General features: G+C 40.5%; 1 protein-coding gene across 3 annotated transcripts in view; it reads right to left on the bottom strand.

Moving 5' to 3' along the window:
• Nucleotides 1-1,188: 1,188 nt before the first annotated feature.
• ZDHHC15 (zinc finger DHHC-type palmitoyltransferase 15) overlaps nt 1,189-25,075 on the bottom strand; it is a 97,584-nt gene continuing 73,697 nt past the window's right edge. For 2 of the 3 annotated variants that reach the window (XM_062184269.1, XM_062184267.1), the window contains 2 exons: nt 17,862-17,940; nt 1,190-5,364 (listed from right to left, as the gene is read on the bottom strand). In XM_062184269.1, the coding sequence (XP_062040253.1) occupies nt 17,894-17,940 (47 nt within the window). In that variant the 3' untranslated portion in view covers nt 1,190-5,364; nt 17,862-17,893. Of the gene's footprint in view, nt 5,365-14,553; nt 14,808-17,861; nt 17,941-25,075 lie in introns of all 3 variants that reach the window. The other variant, XR_009865075.1, reaches the window with a different exon arrangement.

The following is a 25,075-nucleotide window of genomic DNA, read 5'->3' as shown; positions in this document are numbered from 1 at the left end:
AAAATTACATTTAAAAAAATTTGTTGCTTATAACAGGAAGAAAGTGCATGTCAATATGTTTCTGTGTCCCTGTGTGAAGCACTGTGCAAACTAGTACACCTTTACTTATATCTCTATATATTAAAGTTTCCTCTTAAATATCTATGTCTTAAATTTCTTCACTAACCTTTACTTAAATAATATTCTTCTATAAAGATTTATTCTTTTATCTTTTTTTTAATCCAGAGAGAACTTACTTGTCCTTTAATTCTAGTATGGTATGAATGTTTTTATGTTGCTTGTGATATCAATTCAAGCTGTTTATAGCTGATGCATTGGAATAAATGAAATAGGCTTTTCAGCAGAAGTATTTGAGATCTTTACCAAGGGTAAAGAACTTGTTTTTATAAGCTTAACTAGAATAGAATACATCTTTTTGGTTTTGCAGTAAGCCTGAACTCTATGGATTGAGCCTCTCCTTAAGTGATTCAAGTTCTCCATTATTATTTTGTCAGTCAACATTGACTGTTCCAAACTTCAGCTTTCAATGCTCTGTATTTCAATGATTTTGGCTTTTCTGGTTGGCTAATTGGGGGGCTTTCTCCATTATGACTGAAAAGAACTTTTTGTGCAAATGGCACATCGTTGAAGGAACCTTTATTTGGGTCTTAACATAATGAGGGTCTCTTCAAATATTTCAGGAGCAAGCGGGCTACTAGGTTCTTTTCTCAAGACAACTGTATTCTTTCTTCAGTTGGCATGTATCTGGACAATAATAAATAGTTTTTAGTGTAAAAAAAAGAAGCCAACTGGAGTTTACATCACCCTTAGGCCCATAAGATAAGTTTTCCTTCTCACAATAGTAGAGTGAAAAGCAAAAGATGTATGAAGCTGAGCAGAGACTGAACATGATTAAAGTGCCACCAGACTGTTCTGCTTTCTCTCTTAAAAGCCATTGCTGCTAATTTCTCAACTCATGTTCATGAAAGGGCATAAGAGAGAAACAATGAGCGTAAGGGAGATGGGGCATTCAGGAGATGAGATGTTACGTAGGCATTTACCTACCACACATACTCATAACAGTCAACCTGAGAGTGAATAAATTCCATTATACCTCCATGAAATGAGATGTGTAGAAACTTCAATCTGAGTGGTTTGAAACTTTAGGCTTTGCCAACATTGTTCAACAAAACCATAATATAGAAAAGAAACAATAATTTTATGGATATACCTTTAATAAAGGACATAGGAAGATAAAGCTGGCCAGAATTTGTCAGTATTTCTGCAGCAAGACACATGGTTTTAAGAATACTGTATACAATCACTTTGAGCAGATTGGTGGAAAAAAAGATTTATAGCAAGTTGGCAACTTGAGCTTAACTGCTGAGGTCCCCAGTGCTTTTCTGTTTCTTGCTCTCCAAAACATTTCATATAACCCAAGACCTAGTCCGAACTTTCCTGCTGTGTTCCTTTGCTGATTTAACCAGCAGGGTGAAAGCAATTATTCCTTGAATGCATCTTATCTTATTGTTGTTTCCTTTAATACCATTCCCTTCTACGAATCTATTTCCTGACATATTGAATTCATTGTATTTTTTTAAAAACTCATTCTGCCAATGGCCTTGTACCAGGCTGATCCAAAGAGCACAAGAAATGGTTTCAAACACTGTGCAGGATACAGCCCTAGCCCTTTTGGGGAAGTAAACAGTCATGGGTTGCATGCTATTAGGAGCCTCCCATTCATTATTATGTTATATAACACCTACATGCAAAAGGCTACAATTTAATATGGTACATTACGGCTATGCCTGAAGAAATGCAGATGTACCATACCTCATCAACCACTTCCTACTGACTGGATGGAATGCATGGATTTTCTAGGAACATGGGATTTTGGAAGGGTTGGACAATCTTGATAGATGCCCTCTATGCCTCTGCACAGAACATATCTTTTGCACTGAGTCTCCTAGCCACTCCGAGTGCAGACGTTCAGGAATGTTATCAATGGAATGTTCTTTGTTATAAGTGCTTTTTTAAAAAAAAAAAAAAGAGGACAGAAAATCATTCCTTTAAATTGTTTGCTCCTGGTGACCAAGCAGCCTGCATTGGGGTAGGGGAAATGTTTGTGCACAAGCACATCTGCACGTAGGTTAAGTGTGATGACAGCTGAAAGGGATAGGCTTTGAATGACTGGTATATTCCTGCGGACTTGGGCCTTGTTAAATTTCATGTGCACATTACAACAATATATAGTCAATATTCTTAAAACATACCTGCTAGGATTGTGCTTAAATCTCTACTGACCTCGATGTCTACACTTTGTGCAATTTGGCATCAATATGGGGAAGCACATTCTTTTCCCTGGCAAAGGCAGCCCTAGGATTTGCCATGAGGGGTGTCAAAAGAGATAATGGCACTGGCTGAGTCCATACAGTGTGAAACATGTGTCACATAGCGCCAGCGGGGGGCAAGAGGCACATATGTTGCATTTTTATCACAGAAAAGAAGAGCTGTATAAATTGCATACTTTAAGACTGTGAACAAAGCAGACTCTTTGAATGTTAACCTGTCCTGATTGCTCTTAATGTTCTAAGGTGCTCCATGCTAATTCCAATACTGGGAAGCCAAGTCACTCTACTAGTTATTGGACATGGTAACTGTGAGTTCTGTTCAAGATAGCTATGTTCTTTGGGAGGGCATTTCATCTCTTTTGTCCAATAATTTTTCCTGCTGTACCACGGGGAAAATAATTTCTATTCTATATCTTCCCAAGGACATTATTGAAACAAATGGAAGAATATTAAACAACATACTGAAAGCTCTGCAAGAAAAAAAATCAGCAACAAGTGTATTGAAGAAAGAATGGAACACACTCATTTGCTTAGAAATACCATTATGGTTCAACTTTTCATTCCAGTCCTGCAACTAAAGACATATAAGAGCACTAGGGAGTTACATAGCACCTTTCAGCTGTAGGATCCTAACAGTGAGTACCTTCATTTTGAAAATACGGAAAAGAAGTACCAAAGATTGGGAGATGAGATCCCACAGAGGTTACTGAATAGGGCTCCAAGGAAAAGCAAGAAAGGAGCCATATCAGGGTGCATCTGTCTTTTTGATCAATAATCAAACAGTTGGATGCTTATATACAGAAGTCAATACTCAAATTCCATAGATAGAGATCTTATCCAAGTCTATAAAAAACTGTGATCAAGGTGCTAAGATAGGGATATGGTTTCCTTTTATCTCCAAGCCCCAAGACAAAACCCTGATTTATTTGGCCTTTTTTTAGACAGTGTAAGTCTATAAGACATTAAACGATTAGCTTTGCATTATGGCTCCCCTGAGATTTAGCCTTCCAGTGCTTCCCAGTAGTTCACTGATGCTATCTTTTGTGCCCTGATTTCTGTGACAACTGAGTACTGATACACTCTGTGTAATAAAGACATTCTTGATCCTTCCTGACTTTGAATCATAGTTAGCAGCTGCTCTGCCTAAACTCTTGGCAGAAGATGATATAGATGGGAATAAGGAAGATTGCTTTGAGGCCCACTGTCTGTGAAGTAAGTCATGGCCCTCCATTTAAAGAAAGGTGCATCTCTACAGGAGTAGAAGGCCAGCCTTGTCTATCATAAAACCATGTGGATGGCGAAATAAACTTTTGAGAGAAACCTAAATAAGATGGTGTTTTGGAGGGAGAGCAGAGGGGGAATCTTTCTATTTGAATATATAAGATTTCATTATGAAGCCCAGTGTGCATAGTCTTCTAGGTTGCTTTTTGGATTTTGAGCTTGAGCAACAGTTCCCAGCCCTAATATGTTAAGACATATCTAGTATGCTCTCAGATGAACTGCTGACCACAATTCATTTAATGTCTGTTAAAAGTCTCACTTTTTATCAAAATTACCTAGGAGACCCAAATGAACAGGCTTTGTTGTTGCTTTAAGTAGCTGATGGCTCACCTTCTCAGTTCCATGGTGGCCCCACCACTGAATCATTTGACAGGTAACTCTTTTTTACTCAAAAAGATTTCAGGAGGATAATTTAGTATACCTAATCGTACCTCTAGGAGTTCAATTCCTTGATATCTATAAGATGCTTCTAACTCCCACTGATCTCTGTAAGAGTTGGAGCTTTTATTGTCAGCAGCTGGGCACTAGAGTGCTGGTTGAAAAATGAGAAATATCAATAGTCAGGTATTATTAGTATAAAGAAGCAGCATTAGTGTCCATATTCATTGATTCAGGCACTAGGACTGAAAGAAAGGCTGATTATAAATAAATGGGGAAATGGATGTAAACTGTCTTAATGGCTGAGCCACCACTGAAGTTAAAAAAAAGACTGGCATATTACTGTTCAGTTATCACTATCTGTACATTAACCCCTACTGTGCAAACACAGAGCTTTAGTGCTAATCCTCAGGCTAATGTCAGCTGTGAAACTTTACCCTTTTGAACAGTGTTGTAATTAAACCTGAAATTCATCCTTAAAACCCTTGAGAAAACCTATGGTCTATAACTTAGGCATATAGGTTTTTTTCATCATGAAAATCATTTATAAAGGTTAAAATAAAGATAGGCAGCAATGACATGAATAAAAGTAATTGGAGAATTTTACCACAGCCTGGTACTAAAAATCTTTAAAACATTAATTATTATGTTTAATAAAGTGGAACGAAATCTAAGCTGATCTTCTCTATTAACTGTGGTGCTTTTAGGAACCTCTGTGACAGAGAACAGGTTTTACATTGTTGTTGAATTCCCAGTTTGAGCACCTTGGTCACAGCGCATTGAATCTCCCTTTCAAACTTAGATACCTGATATGGGGTTGGTTCAAAGCTCTGCAAATATTTAAACTGCTCCTTAGGTAAAAAGCATGATTAAATAAAAGCCTCCATTTTTTAAAAAAGAAACCTTGATTTTCACAACAGTTAGCAGAATTTTGTATAGATGTGCTGCACATATACATGTTTACCAACGCACGTACACATAAGCAGCAAATGTAGTCTGTAGTCTGATTCTCTTCAATACCCAGAAGACCCTATAGATATGATTGATAGTCTTTCTTGGGGAACTAAAGACTCCAAGGAAGTCTTATAAATTCCCTTTTACCTGAAAAGATGAATGAAAAGCTATACTTTACATTTAGGTTTTCATGGATTGGGGCAGGAGAAATGAAGAGAGAACTGACTTGAATTAACTGCTACCAAACTGAAGTTCAGTCAGTACATTAAACAATTTGTAAAGTCCTGAAACATCTGCAAAGCAAGGATTTGACAGAATGCTTTCAAATCATGAAGCTTTCAATCCAGCATGGTGACTTATTTTGAAGATTAGAATGGTTCCCAACGCTGAACTCTGTAAGCTTCTTGGGAGATGGTGGGTCCTGAGAATGGAAAGAAGAAATTCACAGGTGAGCTGAACAGCTGTAAGTATTCACATCCCAACATCCATTGGACAACAATATGCAACCATTAAAATTACATTTATGAATAGTATGGACCAGCAGCAAATGAAGAAGGAAGGAGGCAAAATTATACATACAATGTTACAGTCACTTTCAAAACAAAAATTGTATCTGGAGCAAAAGAATGAGGAAATACTGTTGAAAGTATAGATCCATGAATAATTTAGTTTCTTTTCCCCTACTTTCTATTTGGTATTTTACACATTGTTTTTGAGAAATATGTAGTAATTTGATTAAAAAATATTTTTGAAATTCACATGAGATAAACCTGAATTTTGAAATTAGACAATTCTGAAGTTGAATCTAGCTTTGCCACTTGGTATCTTTGTGATTCTGAGCAAATAACATCAGTGAGCCTAAGTTTTTTTATCTGTAAAACAAGCATAGGAGGCCGGCGCTGTGGCACAGTGGGTTAACGCTCTGGCCTGAAGTGCCGGCATCCCATATGGGTGCCAGTTCAAGACCTGGCTGCACCAATTCCAATCCAGCTCTCTGCTATGGCCTGGGAAAGCAGCGGAAGATGGCCCAAGTCCTTCGGCCTCTGCATCCATGTGGGAGACCCAGAAGAAGCTCCTAGCTCCTGGCTTCGGATTGGCACAGCTCCAGCCATTACGGCCAACTGGGGAGTGAACCAGCGAATGCAAGACCTCTCTTGTTCTGCCTCTCCTCTCTCTGTGTAACTCTGACTTTCAAAGTAAATAAATAAATAAATCTCTTTTTAAAAAAAGAAATCTATCTAAAGGAATACCTGGCATGTAGGAGGCCCTCAAGTAGCCATTTTAAGCTATTATAGGCTTTCTGGAAAGCAGTTAGGTCATGAGTATTTTAAAAGTTCATAACAACAGATTTGCTTCCAGGGTTCTATCCTGTGGGAATGGTTATAAATGAGGAAAAATATTCAAATTCAATGATATTATTAATGTCATTTTCATAATATAGACATGTCCAACGGCAAAGAATTGGTTAAACAAATAAAGTATCCTGATACAATGGAAAATTACTTTTGGTGTTTGTGAAAAAGCAGAATTCAAAACAGAATACAATAAAGAATCAATGTTGAAAAATATATTCATAGAAAATAATGGAATGGATACAATTTTTTTTTTTGACAGGCAGAGTGGACAGTGAGAGAGAGACAGAGAGAAAGGTCTTCCTTTTGCCGTTGGTTCACCCTCCAATGGCTGCCGCGGTAGCGCGCTGCGGCCGGCGCACGGTGCTGATCTGATGGCAGGAGCCAGCTACTTATCCTGGTCTCCCATGGGGTGCAGGACCCAAGCACTTGGGCCATCCTCCACTGCACTCCCTGGCCACAGCAGAGAGCTGGCCTGGAAGAGGGGCAACTGGGACAGGATCGGTGCCCCGACCGGGACTAGAACCCGGTGTGCCGGCGCCACAAGGCGGAGGATTAGCCTAGTGGGCCACGGCGCCGGCCATGGATACAAATGTTAACAGGAGCTATCTTTAGGTTGTGTGATTATGAGTGATTTTAATTTTCTTTTTTATTATGAACATGTCACCCTCATGAGTGACCTGAATTGAGTTCCAGATTCCTGGCTCCAGCTTGGCCCAGACGAGGTTGTTGCAGGCATTTGGGCCATGAATCAGCAGATTAAAGATCTCTCTCTGTCTCTCTGCCTTTCTAATAAATAAAAATAGATTTTTAAAAAATGTATTTATTTATTTGAAAGGCAGAGTTACACAGAGAGAGGGACACTCAGAGAGATCTTTCAGCTGCTGGTTTACTCCCCAAATGACCAGAATGAGCCAGGCTGAAACCAGGAGCCTGGAATTCCATCTGGGCCTCCCATGTGGGTACAGGAAACCAAGTACTTGGGTCATCGGTCCGCTGCTTTCCCACGTGCATTAGTGGGGAACTGGATCAGAAGTGGAGCAGCTGGGTCTCAAACCGGCATTTTTATGGGATGCCAGCTAAATTACAGGTGGTGGCTTAACCTGCTTTGCCACAATGCAAGCTCCTAAAAACGGGTTTTAAAAAATGTTCTTAAATTGATTGTGTTGATGGTTGCACAACTTTGTGAATTTACCTAAAAACACTGAATTTGGGGCCAGCATTATGAGACAGTGGGTTGGGTCACTGCCTGCAATGCCAGCGTCCCATGTGAACAATGGTTTGAGTCTCAGATGCTCCACCTCTGATCCAACTCCCTGCTAATGTACCTAGGAAAGCAGTGGAAGATGGCCCTTAGTGCTTGGGGCCCTGCCACCCACGTGGGAGACCCAGGTAATCTCTGTCTCTCCCTCTGTCTGTAACTCTTTCAATTAAATAAATAAATCCAACAAAACAAAACAGAACAATTCAAACTGCATTTATATAGCTTTTTCACATAACCCTGTTATTCTTCAAAATATAATTTTTAAGGATTGTATAATATTTCAACATAATAATGTAGCCACTTATTTCACCACTCTTTATTGCTAGATATTTAGTTTTGTTTCAGATTTTTTGCTATTATAATAGCAGATAAATAGCTGTGCAGATCTCTGATTATTTCATTAAAATATATTCCTAAACTGGAGTTACCAGATAAAATTATATGAACATTTTAAGGTTCATAACATGTTGCTAAATTGCTCTCCAAAATGATCCATGAATCTAAATTTACATCAGCAGTGTATAAGAGCACCTGTTTCAACATGTCCCTGCCAACATTAGATACTATAATTTGTAAAAATTGGCTGACTTAATGAACAAAAATTAGTAATTTAGGTTATCTTTATTTGTATTTCTTTACAATGAAGTTGAACAATTTTCATGTTTATTCTTTGCTTTAATTTTTATTTTGTTGATTGTCTTTTCACATTCTTTAACAATTTTCTAGCTGTTGTAGTTTTCTTTCATCTATTGATTTGCAAGAGCTTTGTAAATTAAGGATGTGAAATTTTTTGTGTTGATATTTTGCAAATGCTCTGTCAAGTTTGTCTTTTCATTTTGAAGAAAACATCATTTTGGATGTTTTGGGTAAAATTATGTAAGTGTTTTCTTTCTATACACAAAAAAATTGAGATAAAATGAAAAAAGTTAGCATTGTTAATTCTAAGTTGTAAACACATGAGCATTCTTTTTATCCTTCAGCTGTTTGTTTTAAAAATTTTTATTTTATATATATTTTACTTTATTTACTTGAAAGTTAGAGTTACACAAAGAGAGAAGGAGAGGCAGAGAGAGAGAGAGAGAAAGAGGTCTTCTACCACTGGTTCACTCCCCAGATGGCCACAATGGCCAGAGCTGAGTCGATCCAAAGCCAGGAACCAGGAGCTTCTTCCGAGTCTCCCACAAGGATGCAGGGGCCCAAGGAATTGGGCCATCTTCAAATGCTTTCCCAGGCCATAACAGAGAACTGGACTGGAAGAGGGGAAGCTGGGACTAGAATCAGTGCCCATATGGGATGCTGGCACCGCAGGCGGAGGATTAACCTACTGCGCCAAGGAGCCGGCTCCTATTATTTATTTATTTGAGAGGCAGAGAGAGAGAAAGAGAGAAAATCTCCTGTCTTCTTATTCACTCCCCAAATGCTTACAATGGCTGGGACCGGGCTGAGCTGAAGCTGGCAGCTGGGAACTCAGCCTAGAATTCTTACCTGGGTGGCAGAAACTCAACCACTTGAGCCATCACCAGTGCTTCCCAGGATCTGCATTGGCAGAAAACTGGAATTGGGAGATTGAGCCCCACATGAAACTGAGGCACTCTGATAGGGGATGTGAGCATGTTAATCTGCATTTTAATTGCTGGGCTACATGCCTGTCCCCATTGTTTTATTAGTATAAAAAGTTTTCAAAATAAAATGAAGAAAGAAAATATAAAAATCTAATACTTTATTCAACCACTCTCCAATTCATACACATTCAAATTGTTTTCAGTTAGTAACTTTCATAAATATCACTTAGTAATTACCTGTATACATCTAAAAAATCCTTCATATCTTAGTTTTAAAATATTTCTCCCAGGGGCCGGCACCTTGGCACAGTAGGTTAATCCTCTGCCTGTGGCGCAAGTATCCCATATGGGCACCGGTTCTAGTCCCGGCTGCTCTTCTTCCAATCCAGCTCTCTGCTATGGCCCGGGGAAGGCGGTAGAAGATGGCCCAAGTGCTTGGGCCCCTGCACCTGCATGGGGGACTGGAAAGAAGCTCCTGGCTCCTGGCTTTGAATGGGTGGCCAGTTGGGGAGTGAACCAACGGAAGGAAGACCTTTCTCTCTGTCTCTTCTTCTCACTGTCTGTAACTCTACCTCTCAAATAAATAAAATATTTATAAAAAATATTTTTCCCACTCCTCCCTCCTGTATTCCAAAATATTTTTCTATTATCAGAATATGACTTTGGGGGCTGGCGCCGTGGCTCACTTGGTTAATCCTCCGCCTCCCGCACCGGCATCCCATATGGGCACCGGGTTCTAGTCCTGGCTGCTCCTCTTCCAGTCCAGCTCTCTGCTGTGGCCCCGGAGGACAGTGGAGGATGGCCCAAGTGCTTGGGCCCCTGCACCTGCATGGGAGACCAGAAGGAAGCACCTGGCTCCTGGCTTCAGATCAGCGCAGCACCGGCCATAGCGGCCATCTGGGGAGTGAACCAACGGAAGGAAGACCTTTCTCTCTGTCTCTCTCTCTCACTGTCTATAACTCTACCTGTCAAATAAAAAAAAGAATATGACTTTGCTGTTACCCCAAAACTAATCAGTTATATAATTCATTTAGACAATGCCCTGGATATAGCATTGCTTAAAGGCAGTTTTGCTTATTAAGGAAAGCATTTTAAAAATATTTTTTTTAACTTTTATTTAATGAATATAAATTTCCAGTGTACAGCTTATGGATTACAATGGCTTCCCCCCCCCAATAACTTCCCTCCCACCCGCAACCCTCCCCCCTCCCGCTCCCTCTCCCCTTCCATTTGCATCAAGATTCATTTTCAATTCTCTTTATATACAGAAGATCAATTTAGTATAAAGATTTCAACAGTTTGCACCCACATAGAAACACAAAGTGAAACATACTGTTTGAGTACTAGCTATAGCATTAAATCACAATGTACAGCACATTAAGGACAGAGATCCCACATGAGGAGCAAGTGCACAGTGACTCCTGTTGTTGACCCAACAAATTGACACTCTAGTTTATGGCGCCAGTAACCACCCTAGGCTGTCGTCATGAGTTGCCAAGGCTATGGAAGACTTCCAAGTTTGCCGACTCTGATCATATTTAGACAAGGTCATAAAAGACAGAGTGAGGATAGTAACCAATGATCCTAAGAGTGGCATTTACCAGGTTTGAACAATTATACAGCATTAAGTGGGGAAGAGGACCATCAGTACACACATGTTGGGAGTAGAGCCATTGGTGGTAGAGTAGAGGTTATGATTACAAAGGAATGAGGCCCAAGTGCACTAGACAGGGCCTAGAACAAAGGACAGAGTCATTATTAGAGGAGCTAAGAAAGGTGCTGTCTAAGCTACAATTAAGTTTTCTGATTGAGAGGCAAATAGAACCTGATAGAAGGGGCTTGATAATAATCTGTTGGGCTTTAGGCCTTGTAAATTCAGAGGCCCAGACCTATCTATCTCTTCACATGGGGTATATCCTAAGGGAGGTGTGAACCTCCCAGGGGAAGGCACTCTGTTGACTTTCATTACTTGGCTGGCCTGGGAGGAGAGCTGGCCAGGTAAAGGCAGGTGGCATCTCTAACAAGAAATTTACAGTTCTGCCTGCAATGTTGCTGACCCTACTTGACCATCCCCTCAGCTGCAGTGGTCACTTTGGAAGTTGGGTTGAGTGAAGGGCTTTTCAGCTTAGAGCCAATAAGATCTGTGGGTCTGACCTGGGCATCCTTCGACTCCAGGGCAGGTCCATTTCCAGTGATCCAACTCTTGGCAGAGCTGCCAGGGCTCTTCACAAGCTGACTTCTGCTGAAGCCCAGGCTTACCACATTGAAAGCCACTGCAGTGGACTGGCCTGTTGGGTCTCCTTGAGGGCAGATCACTGTACAGATCAGCCATTAATAGGCCTGCCACCCATTGCTTCTGATGCCGAGCTTTCTTTTCCTCCTGGTTTGTGTTAAAGCAGACCAGAGGATGCAAGTCAAGGGAGTGCCCGTTTCCCATCTCTAATCTTCGGTGGCCTGAACTACAAGTCTATAGTCACAGGCATGTTCTGTAGTAGTTTTTCTAAGGTAGACAATGCCCATGAGGAAAATTATATTCTCACTTTAAAACTTTCTTTCCCTTTGGTCTGAAAGGGAGGTTTTTTCTACTTACTGTATACTTCGCTGATGGCGAAGTGAATCTAGCTATGAGATTATTATTTGAGTTCTTATTTTGGCTATGCTATTGCAGAAAAATGTTAGCCATCTCTTTTATAAGGTCTAAAGATTAAATTGTGCATCCTACAGATTCCTTCATAATAGAATTAGTTTCCTACCTTGAAGAGAATAGAGAAATGAAAGAACAAGTTGGGCTTAGAATAGAGAAATGAGGGAGCAAGTCCTAGATCGCTTGCTGACAATAGCAATATCACATGAATACTTAGCAAACCGTTTCAACCATTAGATAACAACTTAAGAAAACATTTACCAGAAGGTCCAATGCCTTCTATAAATTTTAAGAATCATGTATTTGAAAACACCTCTTAAATATCTAACATGGTGTAGTTTGTTTAGCGAGTAAACTTAAGCACAACCATCTAAAATGTTTTTAGTTTCTTTCTACCAACAAGTCTAAAACATATGATACACAGATTCAGGTCCCACAAATTAAAATGTATCTTTGATTGATTTTAGCAGCTTAAATTTATGGACAATCTTATCTATAAGCCATTTAAAATAAAACTCTTAATAAAATTTCCCCATGTGGACATACAATATGTACACACATATAATATAGTATAATAGACCAATACATCAATTTTAATAATAGCTTTTAAAATCTTTAACTCTTTTTGTAGATTGCCAATTGATTTGAATTGCTTTTTCTTTTTAGTAACCTCAGTTAACCATACTTTCTCTCAGTTGGTACTGTTAATACATTATTGGCTTCATCTGTTTACAGAGCCATCCCAAAGTACTGAATACAATAAAAGTGGCTGGAAAAAGTCCATAGGAACCTATAGGAGGACAGCTAAACACAGAACCAACAACGCTTTAGTTTTATGAGCAGCAGATATTCAAATTTTTGAAAAAAGCACATATTTAAATAACCCATTGCTCTTAATAAAAATTCAGCTGTTTTTGAACAATTAGAATTTAACAGACATCAAGAGAACATAATAGATTACTTTAACACATTGCTTTAACAGAGCATCAGAGTTTAATTCTATGTCAAAGAGAAATTGAGCTTCCTGTGATCTTTTGCTGTGAGGTTTCCTTCCTTTACCTTCTTTCATATTGGTGACCATGTTTCTGTGTTTCTGTGTGTAACACATCTTTAAGCATCTTTTGCAGGGCAGGATGAGTGGCAACAAATTCTTTCAGTTTCTGTTTGCTGTGAAAAGTCTTAATTTCACCTTCATTTACAAATGAGAGCTTTGCAGGATATAGTATTCTGGGCTGGCAGTTTTTCTCTCTTAGTACCTGGGCTATGTCTCGCCATTCCCTTCTAGCTTGTAGGGTTTCTGATGAGAAGTCTGCTGTGAGTCTAATTGGAGATCCTCTAAGAGTGATCCGACGTTTCTCTCTTGCACCTTTTAGGATCTTTTCTTTATGTTTCACTGTGGTGAGTTTGATTACAACATGTCGTGGTGAGGATCTCTTTTGGTCATGTTTATTAGGGGTTCTATAAGCTTCCTGTACTAAGATGCCTCTGTCCTTCTCCAAACCTGGGAAATTTTCTGCTAGTATCTCACTGAAAATGCCTTCTAATCCTTTCTCCCTCTCCATGCCTTCAGGAACTCCTAGAACCCGAATGTTGGGTTTTTTAATAGTATCCTGTAAATTCCTGACAATATTTTTTAGATTTCTAATTTCTTCTTCTTTTCTTTGGTTTGCCTGTTTCCTTTCCTGTTCTCTGTCTTCTAAGTCTGATATTCTCTCTTCTGCTTCGCCCATTCTGTTTTTAAGGCTCTCTAATGTGTTTGTCATTTGATCTATTGAACTCTTCATTTCATTATGATTTCTAGTCACTATCAGAGTTTCTTGTTCCACTAGTTGTTTCATTTCATTTTGATTCCTCCTTAATATTTCACTTTCACGAGAGAGATTTTCTATCTTGTCCATGAAGGATTTCTGTAGTTCAAGAATTTGTTTTTGAGAACTTCTTAATGTTCTTATCAATTTTTTGAGATCTGCTTCTTGCATTTCTTCGATCTTATCATCTTCATAATCTTGAATTGGGGTGTTTTTTTCATTTGGGGGTGTCATAGTTTCTTCCTTGTTCTTGTTAGCTTGGTTTTTGCGTTTGTTGTTTGGCATGTTGGAGATATTTGGTTTCTTCACTGTGGTGTTTTTTCTTGTTACACTATGGCTCTATATTAAGTGGACTGTCTGCTTTCAGTGGAGCCTTAGAGGCTTGAGATGAGTGTGGACTGAGAGCTGTGTTTGGTTCCTCAGGGTTGAGGGTGTGTCAAGGATGACACTCCCAGGTTAGGTGTGGTAAATCTCTCTTTCTTTTTTTGATTTAAAAGGGAAGTAATTCCGCACAGCTGAACGTAATTGGAGGTAGTTAGCAGGCAAATGATATACCCACAGGAGCCAGAGATCGGAAGCTCTTTCCCAAGGACCACACAGGGAATCTCTGCTGCCCTCAGTGTGGGCTCCAATTCTCCTGCAGTCTCCCACTGGGTTGCCAAGTTAGATGCTAATCTCCTGTTATTTCACCCCTCCCCACAGAGTCAGGTTTTTCTGCTAGGCTCAGGGCTGGTGCAGACCTGAGGTCGCCCTGCTTATGACGTATGTCCAAAATGGCGCCTGCTCTGTCTTGCTCGCCTGTGAGAGGTGAGCGGAGAGAGAGAAACTTGTGTCCGTATCAGTCACTTTTTTTATTTTTTTTTTCTCTCTCTTCTAGTTAGCCTGGTGAACTTTTCCCCACGGAGTTTCAAGCCTCGTTCCCTCTAGCCTCCTCTTTCCGCTTGCCTGCTGGTATCTCGGGCTATGGAGGTTCGGCTCACCTCGCGTTCCAGCGCTGGCGCGTTGAGTCTGCTGCTGGTGTCCCGAACTTGGGCTCCCACGCTCTCCACGCAGGTCCACTGTGAATCACTAGTTCCGGAAGAGTTTCCTCTGCTGTTTCATCCCCTACTCTTCCTTGACACTGCAGTATCTCCACTTATATTAAACTTTCTCTCCCCCCGGACTAAGTGTGCTTCCTGCCTATTCCGCCATCTTGCCGCCTCTCCGCATTTTAAAAATATTATTTCAAGATTTCCTGAAAAAGAAAATACTTATACAGTCATATAAGTTTGAGAATTAACTTATTTAACTTCAGAGCATTCACAAAGCTCTTTAGTATATTAAAAGTGCTGACGGGGTGTGTGTGTGTGTGTGTGTGTGTGTGTGTGGTTTAATAGTTAATCCACCAAGCTCAAATACAGGTATCCCATATCAGAGTGCCTAGGTTCAAATTCTGGCCCCACTTCTGACTGCACTTTCCTGCTAATGTGTACCCTGGGAAGCAGCAGATGATGGCTCAAGTAGTTGGGTCCCTGCCACGCACATGGGAGACTTGGATTGAATTCCTGGCTCCTGGCTTCAACCTGGCCCAGCCCTGGCCATGTGAGCATTTGGCGAGTGAACCAGCAAAGAGGAGCTCTATTTTTGTCTGTCTCTCCAATAGATACAGTTAATGAAAAATTTAAAAATCCTGTAAGTTCTGCACTAAAGAAAAGGTTCAATAATCTGCACAAAAGAAAGAATACAAGGGTCAACTAAATTCAAGGGGCAAATACAATCTTCCCTTGACGAGTCACAAAACTCATCAGCATAGTGGAAGTCCTACACAAAAGAAACTCTCGTTTTGCTTCTACTTTCAGAGGGCTTCCCAAATTTATTCCCCGGAGCACTTTTTCTCTCCCTTAAAATTTGTTAGCATGTTAAGTACTAATGTTTCATAGAATGCCCTTAGCAAAATGCTTAAATAAGCACATGAGAGAGATGAGCATCATAGACAACTGAAATCTAGATATTTCTACCATACAAGTTGTTTTAGTTATACATCAATTATCAACACATTGAATAAGAAAAAACACTTAATTATTTCTTCTAAGCAGGATACACAACAGACTCATAGAAAGACAAATGCCCTAAACAGCACTCTGGTCTCAGAATCAGCCCTTAAGACATTTAGATCTGGCTAAAAAGTCCATGAGAGCATTTCAGGCATGGAAAGCCAAAACACTGTGGCAAAAAAATGACCTACATGAAAGATCTCTGTGAGTGAGATCCCAGTGGAAAGAAGGGGCCATCAAAGAAGGAGGTACCTTTCTCTGAAGGGAGGAGAGAACTTCCATTTTGATTATGGCCTTGTTTAAATAATGTTGAAGTTTGTGGACTCATGAGGCTTCCATAGCCTTGGCAGCTCATGACAAGAGCCTTGGGTGATCACTGATGTCATAAATAAGAGTGTCAATTGTTAAATCAACAACGGGAGTCACTGTGCACTTGCTCCCCATGTGGACCTCTGTTCTTAATGTGTTGTACTATGAGAATTAATGGTCAAACTAGTCTTCAAACAGTACTTTATACTATGTGTGTGTGGGTGCAAACTGTTGAAATCTCTACTTAGTATAGAGTTGATCTTCTGTATATAAAGATAATTAAAATGAATCTTAATGAAGAATGGGATGGGAGAGGCAGTAGGAGGTGGGATGGTTTGGGGGTGGGAGGGTGGGTATAGGGGGAAGAACCACTATAATCCAAAAGTTGTACTTATGAAATTTACATTTATTAAATAAAAGCTTTCTTTTTATTTATTTTTATTTTTTCAACTTTTATTTAATAAATATAAATTTTCAAAGTACAACTTTTGAATTATAGCGGCTTTTCCCCCCATAACCTCCCTCCCACCCGCAACCATCCCATCTCCCACTCTCTCTCCCATCCCATTCTTCATCACGATTCATTTTCAATTATCTTTATATACAGAAGATCAACTTAGTATATACTAAGTAAAGATTTCAACAGACTGCACCCACAAAGATACACAAAGTATAGAGTACTGTTTGGGTAGTAATTTTACCGTTAATTCGCATTAAGGACAGAGATCCTACATGGGGAGCAGGTGCATAGTGACTCCTGTTGTTGATTTGACAATTGACACTCTTATTTATGATGTCAGTAATCACCCGAGGCTCTTGTCATGAGCTGCCAAGGCTATGGAAGCCTCTTGAGTTCACCAACTCCGATCTAAATAAAAGCTTTCTATAAAAAAAATAAATAAATAATCTTACCCGTTGAATTATTAAAAAAAATTCTTCCTTCTGTTAAACCTGGCTTTTAAATATAGTGCCATACTGGAAATGGTAGGCTGTGAGGTCAGACAGACCTGGATTGCACTTTTAGGCTAGCCACTTACTAGCTATATAGCCTCCAACAACTAATTTAACTTTTCTGCACCCCAATTTTCTCATAGGTAAAATGAGAACAGTAACCTCACAACGTTGATGTGAGAAATGAATGAGAGAATGTATATCAAGTACATAGCCAAGTGGCTGATATAGACCAGGTCTTACACAGTACCTACATTTGCACATAGCAGAAGTTCTGTTAAGGGAAAGAACTGAGGACCCAAGAACCTACAAACAGATTGACGGTGTTTAGAGTAATCACCAGCATTTTCAAGGGAATAGAACTGGAAATTTTATCAGATTAGAGTTTGAAGCTCAGTGGTGTTTCTATAACTCAAATTCTCCTTCCAATACTGAATTACACTGGGCTTATTTACCTGTGAGTATTGCAAAAAAGAAGGCCGTTTAGCTTTTCACTAAGCCAAACAGAATCACAAGTATAAAGCTGCCTCTCCCTGATGAACAAATTAGTAGCATTTTCGGAGGATTGGAGTGCAGGGAAGGTGCTTTTTGCCTGTTAGTGGGTAACAGTAGGTTATTAACTGACTACAGAGTCAGGCAAAAATACCCTATTTGTAATCTCTATCATTTCAGACACCTGGCATATACCAGGGCAAGGTTTATAATTCACAGTAGGAAAGTAAATAACCTGAATGGGATGTTTGGTTGTTTGGGGTCCCCTGGGGTCTTTTAGCACAAGTGATATATGTGTGAGTTTTAGGGAAGAAGGGCATTTTTTTCCAGTACATCACACAGGGAAATTATGTATAGTACTTCTGCTTACGTGTGCAGTACAGAATGAAGAATTTCACAGTTTGTTCACCAGGATAAGAACTTACTCCTTTTCAAGTTCTGCTCCAAGGCCTGCTTCTTGGCAGTCCATGCGGCACTGGATGTGCCTCCCTCAGAATACTGACCTGTCTGAGAGATGCAGGAAATGTGGAAACTGCTACGTTTCCGTTTCCACAGCAAGAGATGATGAAGCTTCTGGATAATCTGCAAGATTGAAAAATGAAGGTGAGTGCTATGTTTTGAATATGGTTTGAGTGTGTCGTGCAAAGGTTCATGTGCTGGAAGCTTGATCTCTAGTGTGGCAATGTTAAGTTGGTGGAACCTTTAAGAGGGCCTAGTGGGAGGTAGGTCATCAGAGTGCCATCCAGTGAAGAGGTTAATGTAGTTTGTGAAAGGCTGGGTTGCTATAAAGTGAGGCCAATCTCTGGGCTTTGGCCCCTTCTGCACACTGCCATTTTGCTTTCCATTTCTTTGCCATTTTGTGATACAGCCCCGGGGCCCTTTGCAGGACTCCAATTGCCAGGCTATTTGGACCCTCCAGCCATTAGAATTGTGAGTCAAATAAACCCACTTACTTTATAAGTACCCAGCCTTGGGCATTTTGTTATAACAACAGAAAATGGACTAAAACAGCTATCATATGCATGCCCCTGTGTTTTAAATGTGTGGGTATTGATTCACTAGCATTATTTTCTTCTTGTCCAATCCCTGGAGACAGCAGACAATCTACAAATCTTCAAAGACTGGTGTGGTACACAAAAGTATTTGTAACCAGCCCAGACATTCACATTCCAAGAGCAGCCAACCTGTTCTAATATGAACTAAGACTATTTTATTTATCCACACTATCTGATCTATAATGCTGGCTAGTGACTTAAACAACTGTGATGACAGCTCAACATCATCTGACTTTAATGGAATGTTTTGGGTCTTGCTACTGGACATAATTGTGGTAGTTATTATAGTACTTTAGCTGCTGGTGTGTTTCTACAAAGGAATGAAATATTTAGAAAATAAGAGGCTTTGGGTTTAACAAGCAATATCATTTATGGTACAAATGTTTTGTTTCTGACCTCTAGCTTTTTAGGAAAGCCAAGTACACTCTGAATCAGCTGGCTTAATGTACAGATAGATAATCACTTTCTTCATACTTTCAGCATAATAATGTACTTGGTACTTTAAGACAAAAAAGTTGTTAGTGGTCAGTCCCAAAAGTTTTGGTCTACTGTATTTTCTTTTATGAAGTCAATATGCCATACAGTGTGCTTCCAAAAATGTGAGGTCTGGATCCCTGAAGACAGAGGCCAGCCAGCCAGGATGGGTTATCCTTGCCACAGCCAACTGGCAAATTCTCATGTCACTGAGTTAACCAGACGCAGGGCTGCTTTCTTCTAGGGAAAGTGGAAAAGTAAAAGTGGCTCTGAGAATGTCTGTGTTTGAAATCATGACCCATGGTAGGTACAACATTTTATTTTGTCAGGAATCCCAGATTTAGGGTATTTAACAAAAGATTTATGTATTTATTTGAAAGGCACAGTTATTGAGAGAGAGGGAAAGACATGGGAGAGATCTTCTGTGTCCCAGTTCACTTCCCAAATGGTCACAACATCCAGGGCTGGGCCAGGCCAAAGCCAGGAGCCAGGAGTTTCACCTGGCTTTTCACGTGGGTGGCAGGGTCCCAAGCACTTAGGCCAAATTCTGCATCTTTCCCAGGTGTATGAGCAGGGAGATGGGTCAGGAGTGGAGCAGCTGGGACACAAACTGGTACCCATATGGGATGCCGGCATTGCAGGCAGCGGCTAACCAACAACGCTGGTCCCCTAAGATATTATTTTTAAAATTTTATGTTTAATTGACGCATAAGAATTGAACATATTTATGGGATATCGTATTAGTTTCTGTACATGTAGACACTGAGTAATGTCCAATATGGGTGACAAATCTATCTTGTCAAACAGTTAACTTTTCTACAGTTAAAACAGTCAAAATCTTTTCTTCTATTTTTTTTAGAGAAATACGCAGTACTTTACCATTATCTATAGTCACCCTATCATGCAATAGAACAGCAGAACTTCTTAACTCCTAACTATAACTTAGTAACACTTAAGGTATTCTTGCCCTTAAGTGTGAATAGGAAGAAGCTATGTTGACCCAGGTCTTCAGTGAGAGACGCACAGAGAATAACTCACGTTTGTCAAACCAAGAGAAGAAGACACAGCAAGACTTAAGCATTCCACCTATCCAACATTCTAACCTAGAAGGCATCTGACAAAGAGGGAAAGATAATTCCAGAAGTGACATGAACTTCTTTGCCTTTCTGCTTTGGAGAAGTGATGCTAATTCTTTTGATGTTCAGTCCTTGCTAATGACTGTCTCAGAATTTTGTAGGTGTGCTTTGGCAGCAAAGCTTTCTAGAAGTTGGCTTTTAGGATTTTGCTAAGTGAATTTCTTTTCCTTTTTTCCACTGCAACTCACTCTTTATTTTGGCACAGAACACTTCCTCCAAGCAATTATTTGAATAAAAATCATGCTCTTGTAGACAATGAGGCGTGAGCTGGAAAACCTGATTATCAACTTTCTCCCTGGTTTCACCCCCAGGGTAAGTTGAAGCTCAGGTTGCAAGGCAGGCTTACCTAGTGAGGACTAAACTGAAAAGTGCAGCTACTTTAACTGTGCTAATCAGGCAGTGCAAATAGAAGACAAACGCAGAACTTAGGAAGTCAATTCACCTTCTTCTACCAGCTGCACATTTATTGCTTCCCTCAACTCCATCTGCTCTTGTTGCCTATGCAGTACTGATTTTACCATTATTCAATAGATGTCTACTTGAATTACGAATGGTATCATAAGGTCTTAGTGTATGCTTGGTTCATCTCTGATCCTCTTTCTTCGGCAGTGGAGAAATTATTGTTACCTTGGTTCTTTGTCTCACATGGAAGACGAATAAATTCCAAGCGGATGGCAAAGAGATTTAAAAGTATTTATTAGAATCAAGGACCTCCAGCCAGAGTGGTGTGGAGGGATGCTTCCAAGAGATGAAAACCCAAAGGGTGGTAGTCAGGCTTTTTTTTTTTTTTGACAGGCAGAGTGGACAGTGAGAGAGAGAGAGACAGAGAGAAAGGTCTTCCTTTTTGCCTTTGGTTCACCCTCCAATGGCTGCTGCGGCCAGCGCATCGTGCTGATCCGAAGCCAGGAGCTTCTCCTGATCTCCCATGGGGTGCAGGGCCCAAGCACTTGGGCCATCCTCCACTGCCTTCCCGGGCCATAGCAGAGAGCTGGCCTGGAAGAGGGGCAACCGAGACAGAATCCAGTGCCCCGACTGGGACCAGAACCCAGTGTGCCGGCGCCGCAGGTGGAGGATTAGCCTATTGAGCCATGGCGCCGGCCAGTCAGGCTTTAAGTACAATTTTGAAGGAAAAAAACTTGACAATTAGGTTGGCATTCAGTTACCAGACAGGGACAAAAAACCATCAAAAGACCTCATTACAGTTCTCCATCCTGGCTGGCCTGCTAAGGGTAGGAGCTCCCTTGCTATTCTCATTGTAAATTTGGAGATTCCAAAGGAAGGAGGGCAGCCTGTTTGTTCTCCCTAAAAATAAAGTTTTGGGGAAGGAAGCAAATATTTTACACCTCAAATTCCACTGGGATCCCCTGACTATCTATTAACCCATCTGACTCCTCACACAAGCACTTGGACCATCTTCTACTGCTTTCCCAGGCCATAGCAGAGAGCTGGATTGGAAGTGGAGCGGCTGAGACTCGAACCGGCACCCATACGGGATGCTGGCACTGGGTGCCGGCACTGCAGGTGGTAGCTTTACCCATTAAGCCACAGTGCCAACCCCTCTCTTTGATTTATTATGAGTTTAACTGCCACCTCTATACAAATGACTCCAAGATCTCTCTCTTGGAAATAGTTAATGGGACTATTTCCAGTTATTTCAAATGTCTCTTGGCTCTGATTTGGTCTCTCCATTTCTAGTGTTACCACCATAAAGGCACTGTGACATATACCTGGATTTCTGATGCACTTTTCAGTTTGTATCTCCAAATTCCAATCCATCCTGCATGCCAGTATCTGAGAAAAGTCTGAAACATATCATTTGCTACATCAATCAATATTAGGGCAACAAATTAATAGCTAGTTCCTATTGTATTAAGTCTACAAAGCCCTGTATCATCTGTCCATATCTTACCTCTCCAAGGCTCCTGGCCACAACCCACAATGCTTTAGATTGGATGATATCTGGGGCCAGTGTTGTGGTGCAATGAGTTAAGCTGCAGCTTGCAATGCCACTGGCATCCTACATCAGAGTGCCAGTTCAAGTCCCACTTGCTCGGCTTCCAATCCAATTTCCTGTTAAAGAACCTGGGAAAGCAGGGGAAGATGGCTCAAGTGCTTGAGCCCCTGCCACCCACGTGGGAGACCCAGATGGAGTTTCTGGATCTGTTGCAGCCATTTAAGGAGTGAGCCAGCAGATGGAAGATTCTCTCTCTCTCTCTCTTTCTCTCTCTCTCTCTCCCATCCAAGTACTAACCAGGCCCAACCCTGCTTAGTTTCCGAGATCAGACGAGATCGGGCGCGTTCAGGGTGGTATGGCTGTAGACAATCTCTCTCTCTCTCTCTCTCTCTGTGTGTGTGTGTGTGTCTTCCCTTTCCTTTCCATCACTCTGCCTTCCAAATAAATTAAATAATTCTATTAAAAAAAGAAAGAATGCATGGCCTCCTGAACATTCTTACCACATGAACACTGTATCTCTTATCTAGAAGGCTATTTCCTTCTTTCCAGTCTCTATCATGTTATCCATCCTAATAACATGTAGCTTAAGTTCTGCCTCTTCCTCAAAACTCTCATCAGTATAGTTGATACACTTTCTCCCTTTCTTGATAGACTCAGTGATTAAGCCTCACTAACAATCACATCCTTATCATTTGTACCAAACAGTGCTTAACACAAGGCTAACTTTACACTAGGCATGTAATTGCTAACATCAACTTTATGGCAATGAGCACACCATCACTGTGTTAGATTTATGTGCTTTTCTTGTCTTTCCTTGTAATTCCAAGTTCCTTAAGGGCAGAGGCTACGTTTTATTTATCTTTTTTTTTTTCAAAAGCAAGATTTATTAGAGTCAAAGACCTCCATCCAGGGCGACATAGAGGGGGGCTTCCAAGAGAGGAAAAACTATTTATCTTTATATCTTTCCACAGTACCTTGTTTGGGGTACATTCTCAGGAAATTCATTCTGAATTAAACTGATTGATTGGAGACTTGCATTATTTAAGGCACATACACCAGTTCAGAACTAAGGGTTGGACAATGTATGGAAAGCAGTAAAATAAGCACCCATAACACTTGTAGTAAGTTTTCTAGGAGATGAGGGTATAGATATTTCCTTCTCATCTAGAAAGATTTTCCATGCCACCTGGAAAATGCCTAGCAACACAAAGGTTAGCCCAAGGTATTATGTTTGTTGCTTTCAAAGATGCAGTATAGGATTCCCATTCTTGAACAAAGTCAAATGACAAATGTGAGAATAGGTTTTTTATAGGGCAGTGGTAAAAATGCTAGGTGGAGGAGATAAGGGGAACAAGTGTACCGAGAATACATGAAGAAAGAAATTTGGTTCAGGGCTGGCGTGGTGGAGTGGGTTAAGTTGCCACCTATGACACCCATATGGGTGCTAATTCAAATCTCGATTGCTCTGCTACCCATCCGGCTCTCTGCTAACGTGCCTGGGAAAGCTGCAGGAGACCCAGATGGAGCTTCTGGCTCTTGGCTTGAACTGACCTAGCCCCGACCGTTGAGCACATTGGGGGAATGAACCAGCAGATGGAAGATCTCTCTATCTCTGTGTCTCTCCTTCTCTTCTGTAACTCTCCTTTCCAAATAAATAAATAAAACTTAAAATAATGTAAGTTTACATATACTTCTAGTATAGAATAGCATCCTTCTTAAGAGGCAAAGGAGCCATCTGGTGAAAGACACCAGGTTGTGGTTATTCATAGCTTGAATTGTAACCCCTCAATATCAGATGGTATCATAAACTATCACACCTTAGGGCTGAGAATAGCTTAGAGAACATGAAATTGAAACTGAGGTCCAGAGAGCAGGGACTTTCCAAAAGTCACATGTTGAACCTAGTGTCAGAATCAGAAAATGTTTCCCATGCCAGAGCTCTATCCATGTTTCTCATCCTTCTAAATTTGGTGAAAGAGACACAGGAATTTAGATAATTTCCTTTCAAATGGACTTTAAAAGGTAAATAGGAGGGGGCCTGGTGTTGTGGCACAGGGGGTTAAACTGCCATTTGTGACACCAGAGTCCTATATCCAAGTGAGTGTTTTCAAGTCCCAGTTGATCCTCTTCTAATTCTGCTCCCTAATAATATGCCTGGGAGGTAGCAGATGATGACTTAACTTGGGCCCCTACCACCCATGTGAGAGACCAGAATGGAATTCCTGACTCCTGGCATTGGCCTGGCCAAGCCCCAGTCATTGAGGCCATTTAGGGGAGTGAACTAGGGGATGGAAGCTCTATCTATCTTCTTCAAGATTAGAAAAACCTAGTCACACAGTTAGTAAGTGAGAGATACTAGCTCTGAAGTCCAAACATTTAACCACTGTACCACCTAGTAGTTCTCCTTTACTAGCTGTGTGACTTTGGATTTCTCTGATTTGGGGTTCTCTCATCTATAAAATGGGGTTATTTAATCAGAAAGTGATTATGATCATTAAATGTGACAAAGTCTGTATATCGCTTGGCACATACTAGGCATTTAACAAATGTTGGTTGTACCCTTTAACGATCATTTTCTATGTGCAGCTCTATTTTGCGAGAGTCAGAAAATACTGAAGTGAAGGTGACAAGGTCTCTTGACTTCAGTGAGTTCCTATCTAGTCCTCTATTGCCCAAACTCTTTACTGGAATGAAGCTGCTTTCTTCCTGTACCCCTCACTTAACTTGAGGTGTCATGAATTGTAACCTGGGACTTTCCTTGTAACCTTTTGCCTCTTCATTCCTTGCCACCATCCAGATCCTATCTAACCTTAAGGCTCAAATTCTAGCTCCTTTGTGAAGCCTTTTCCGACCAGCTCGGCCCAGAGGAAATCACCCTTTCTTTTGAATTTCTAGCACACACTTTATGGTTCTACTCATTTGGTAAATAACATATCCTGTATTGTGTTTTGTTAGGTAACTTTTCATGTGTGTGCCTTATTTACCCAAATACATTGAACACTTGTTAGTTTCTCCTTCTTCCCCCTCCTTTTCCTGTTATATTCTTGGTCCATTATCTTGACATCTTATCCCAGAATGGTACTGTGTCCCATATGTAG

The sequence above is a fragment of the Lepus europaeus genome, chromosome X, assembly GCF_033115175.1.
Source record: "Lepus europaeus isolate LE1 chromosome X, mLepTim1.pri, whole genome shotgun sequence".
NCBI classification, from domain to species: Eukaryota; Metazoa; Chordata; class Mammalia; order Lagomorpha; family Leporidae; genus Lepus; species Lepus europaeus.
This window is presented reverse-complemented; position numbering and strand designations above follow the sequence as displayed.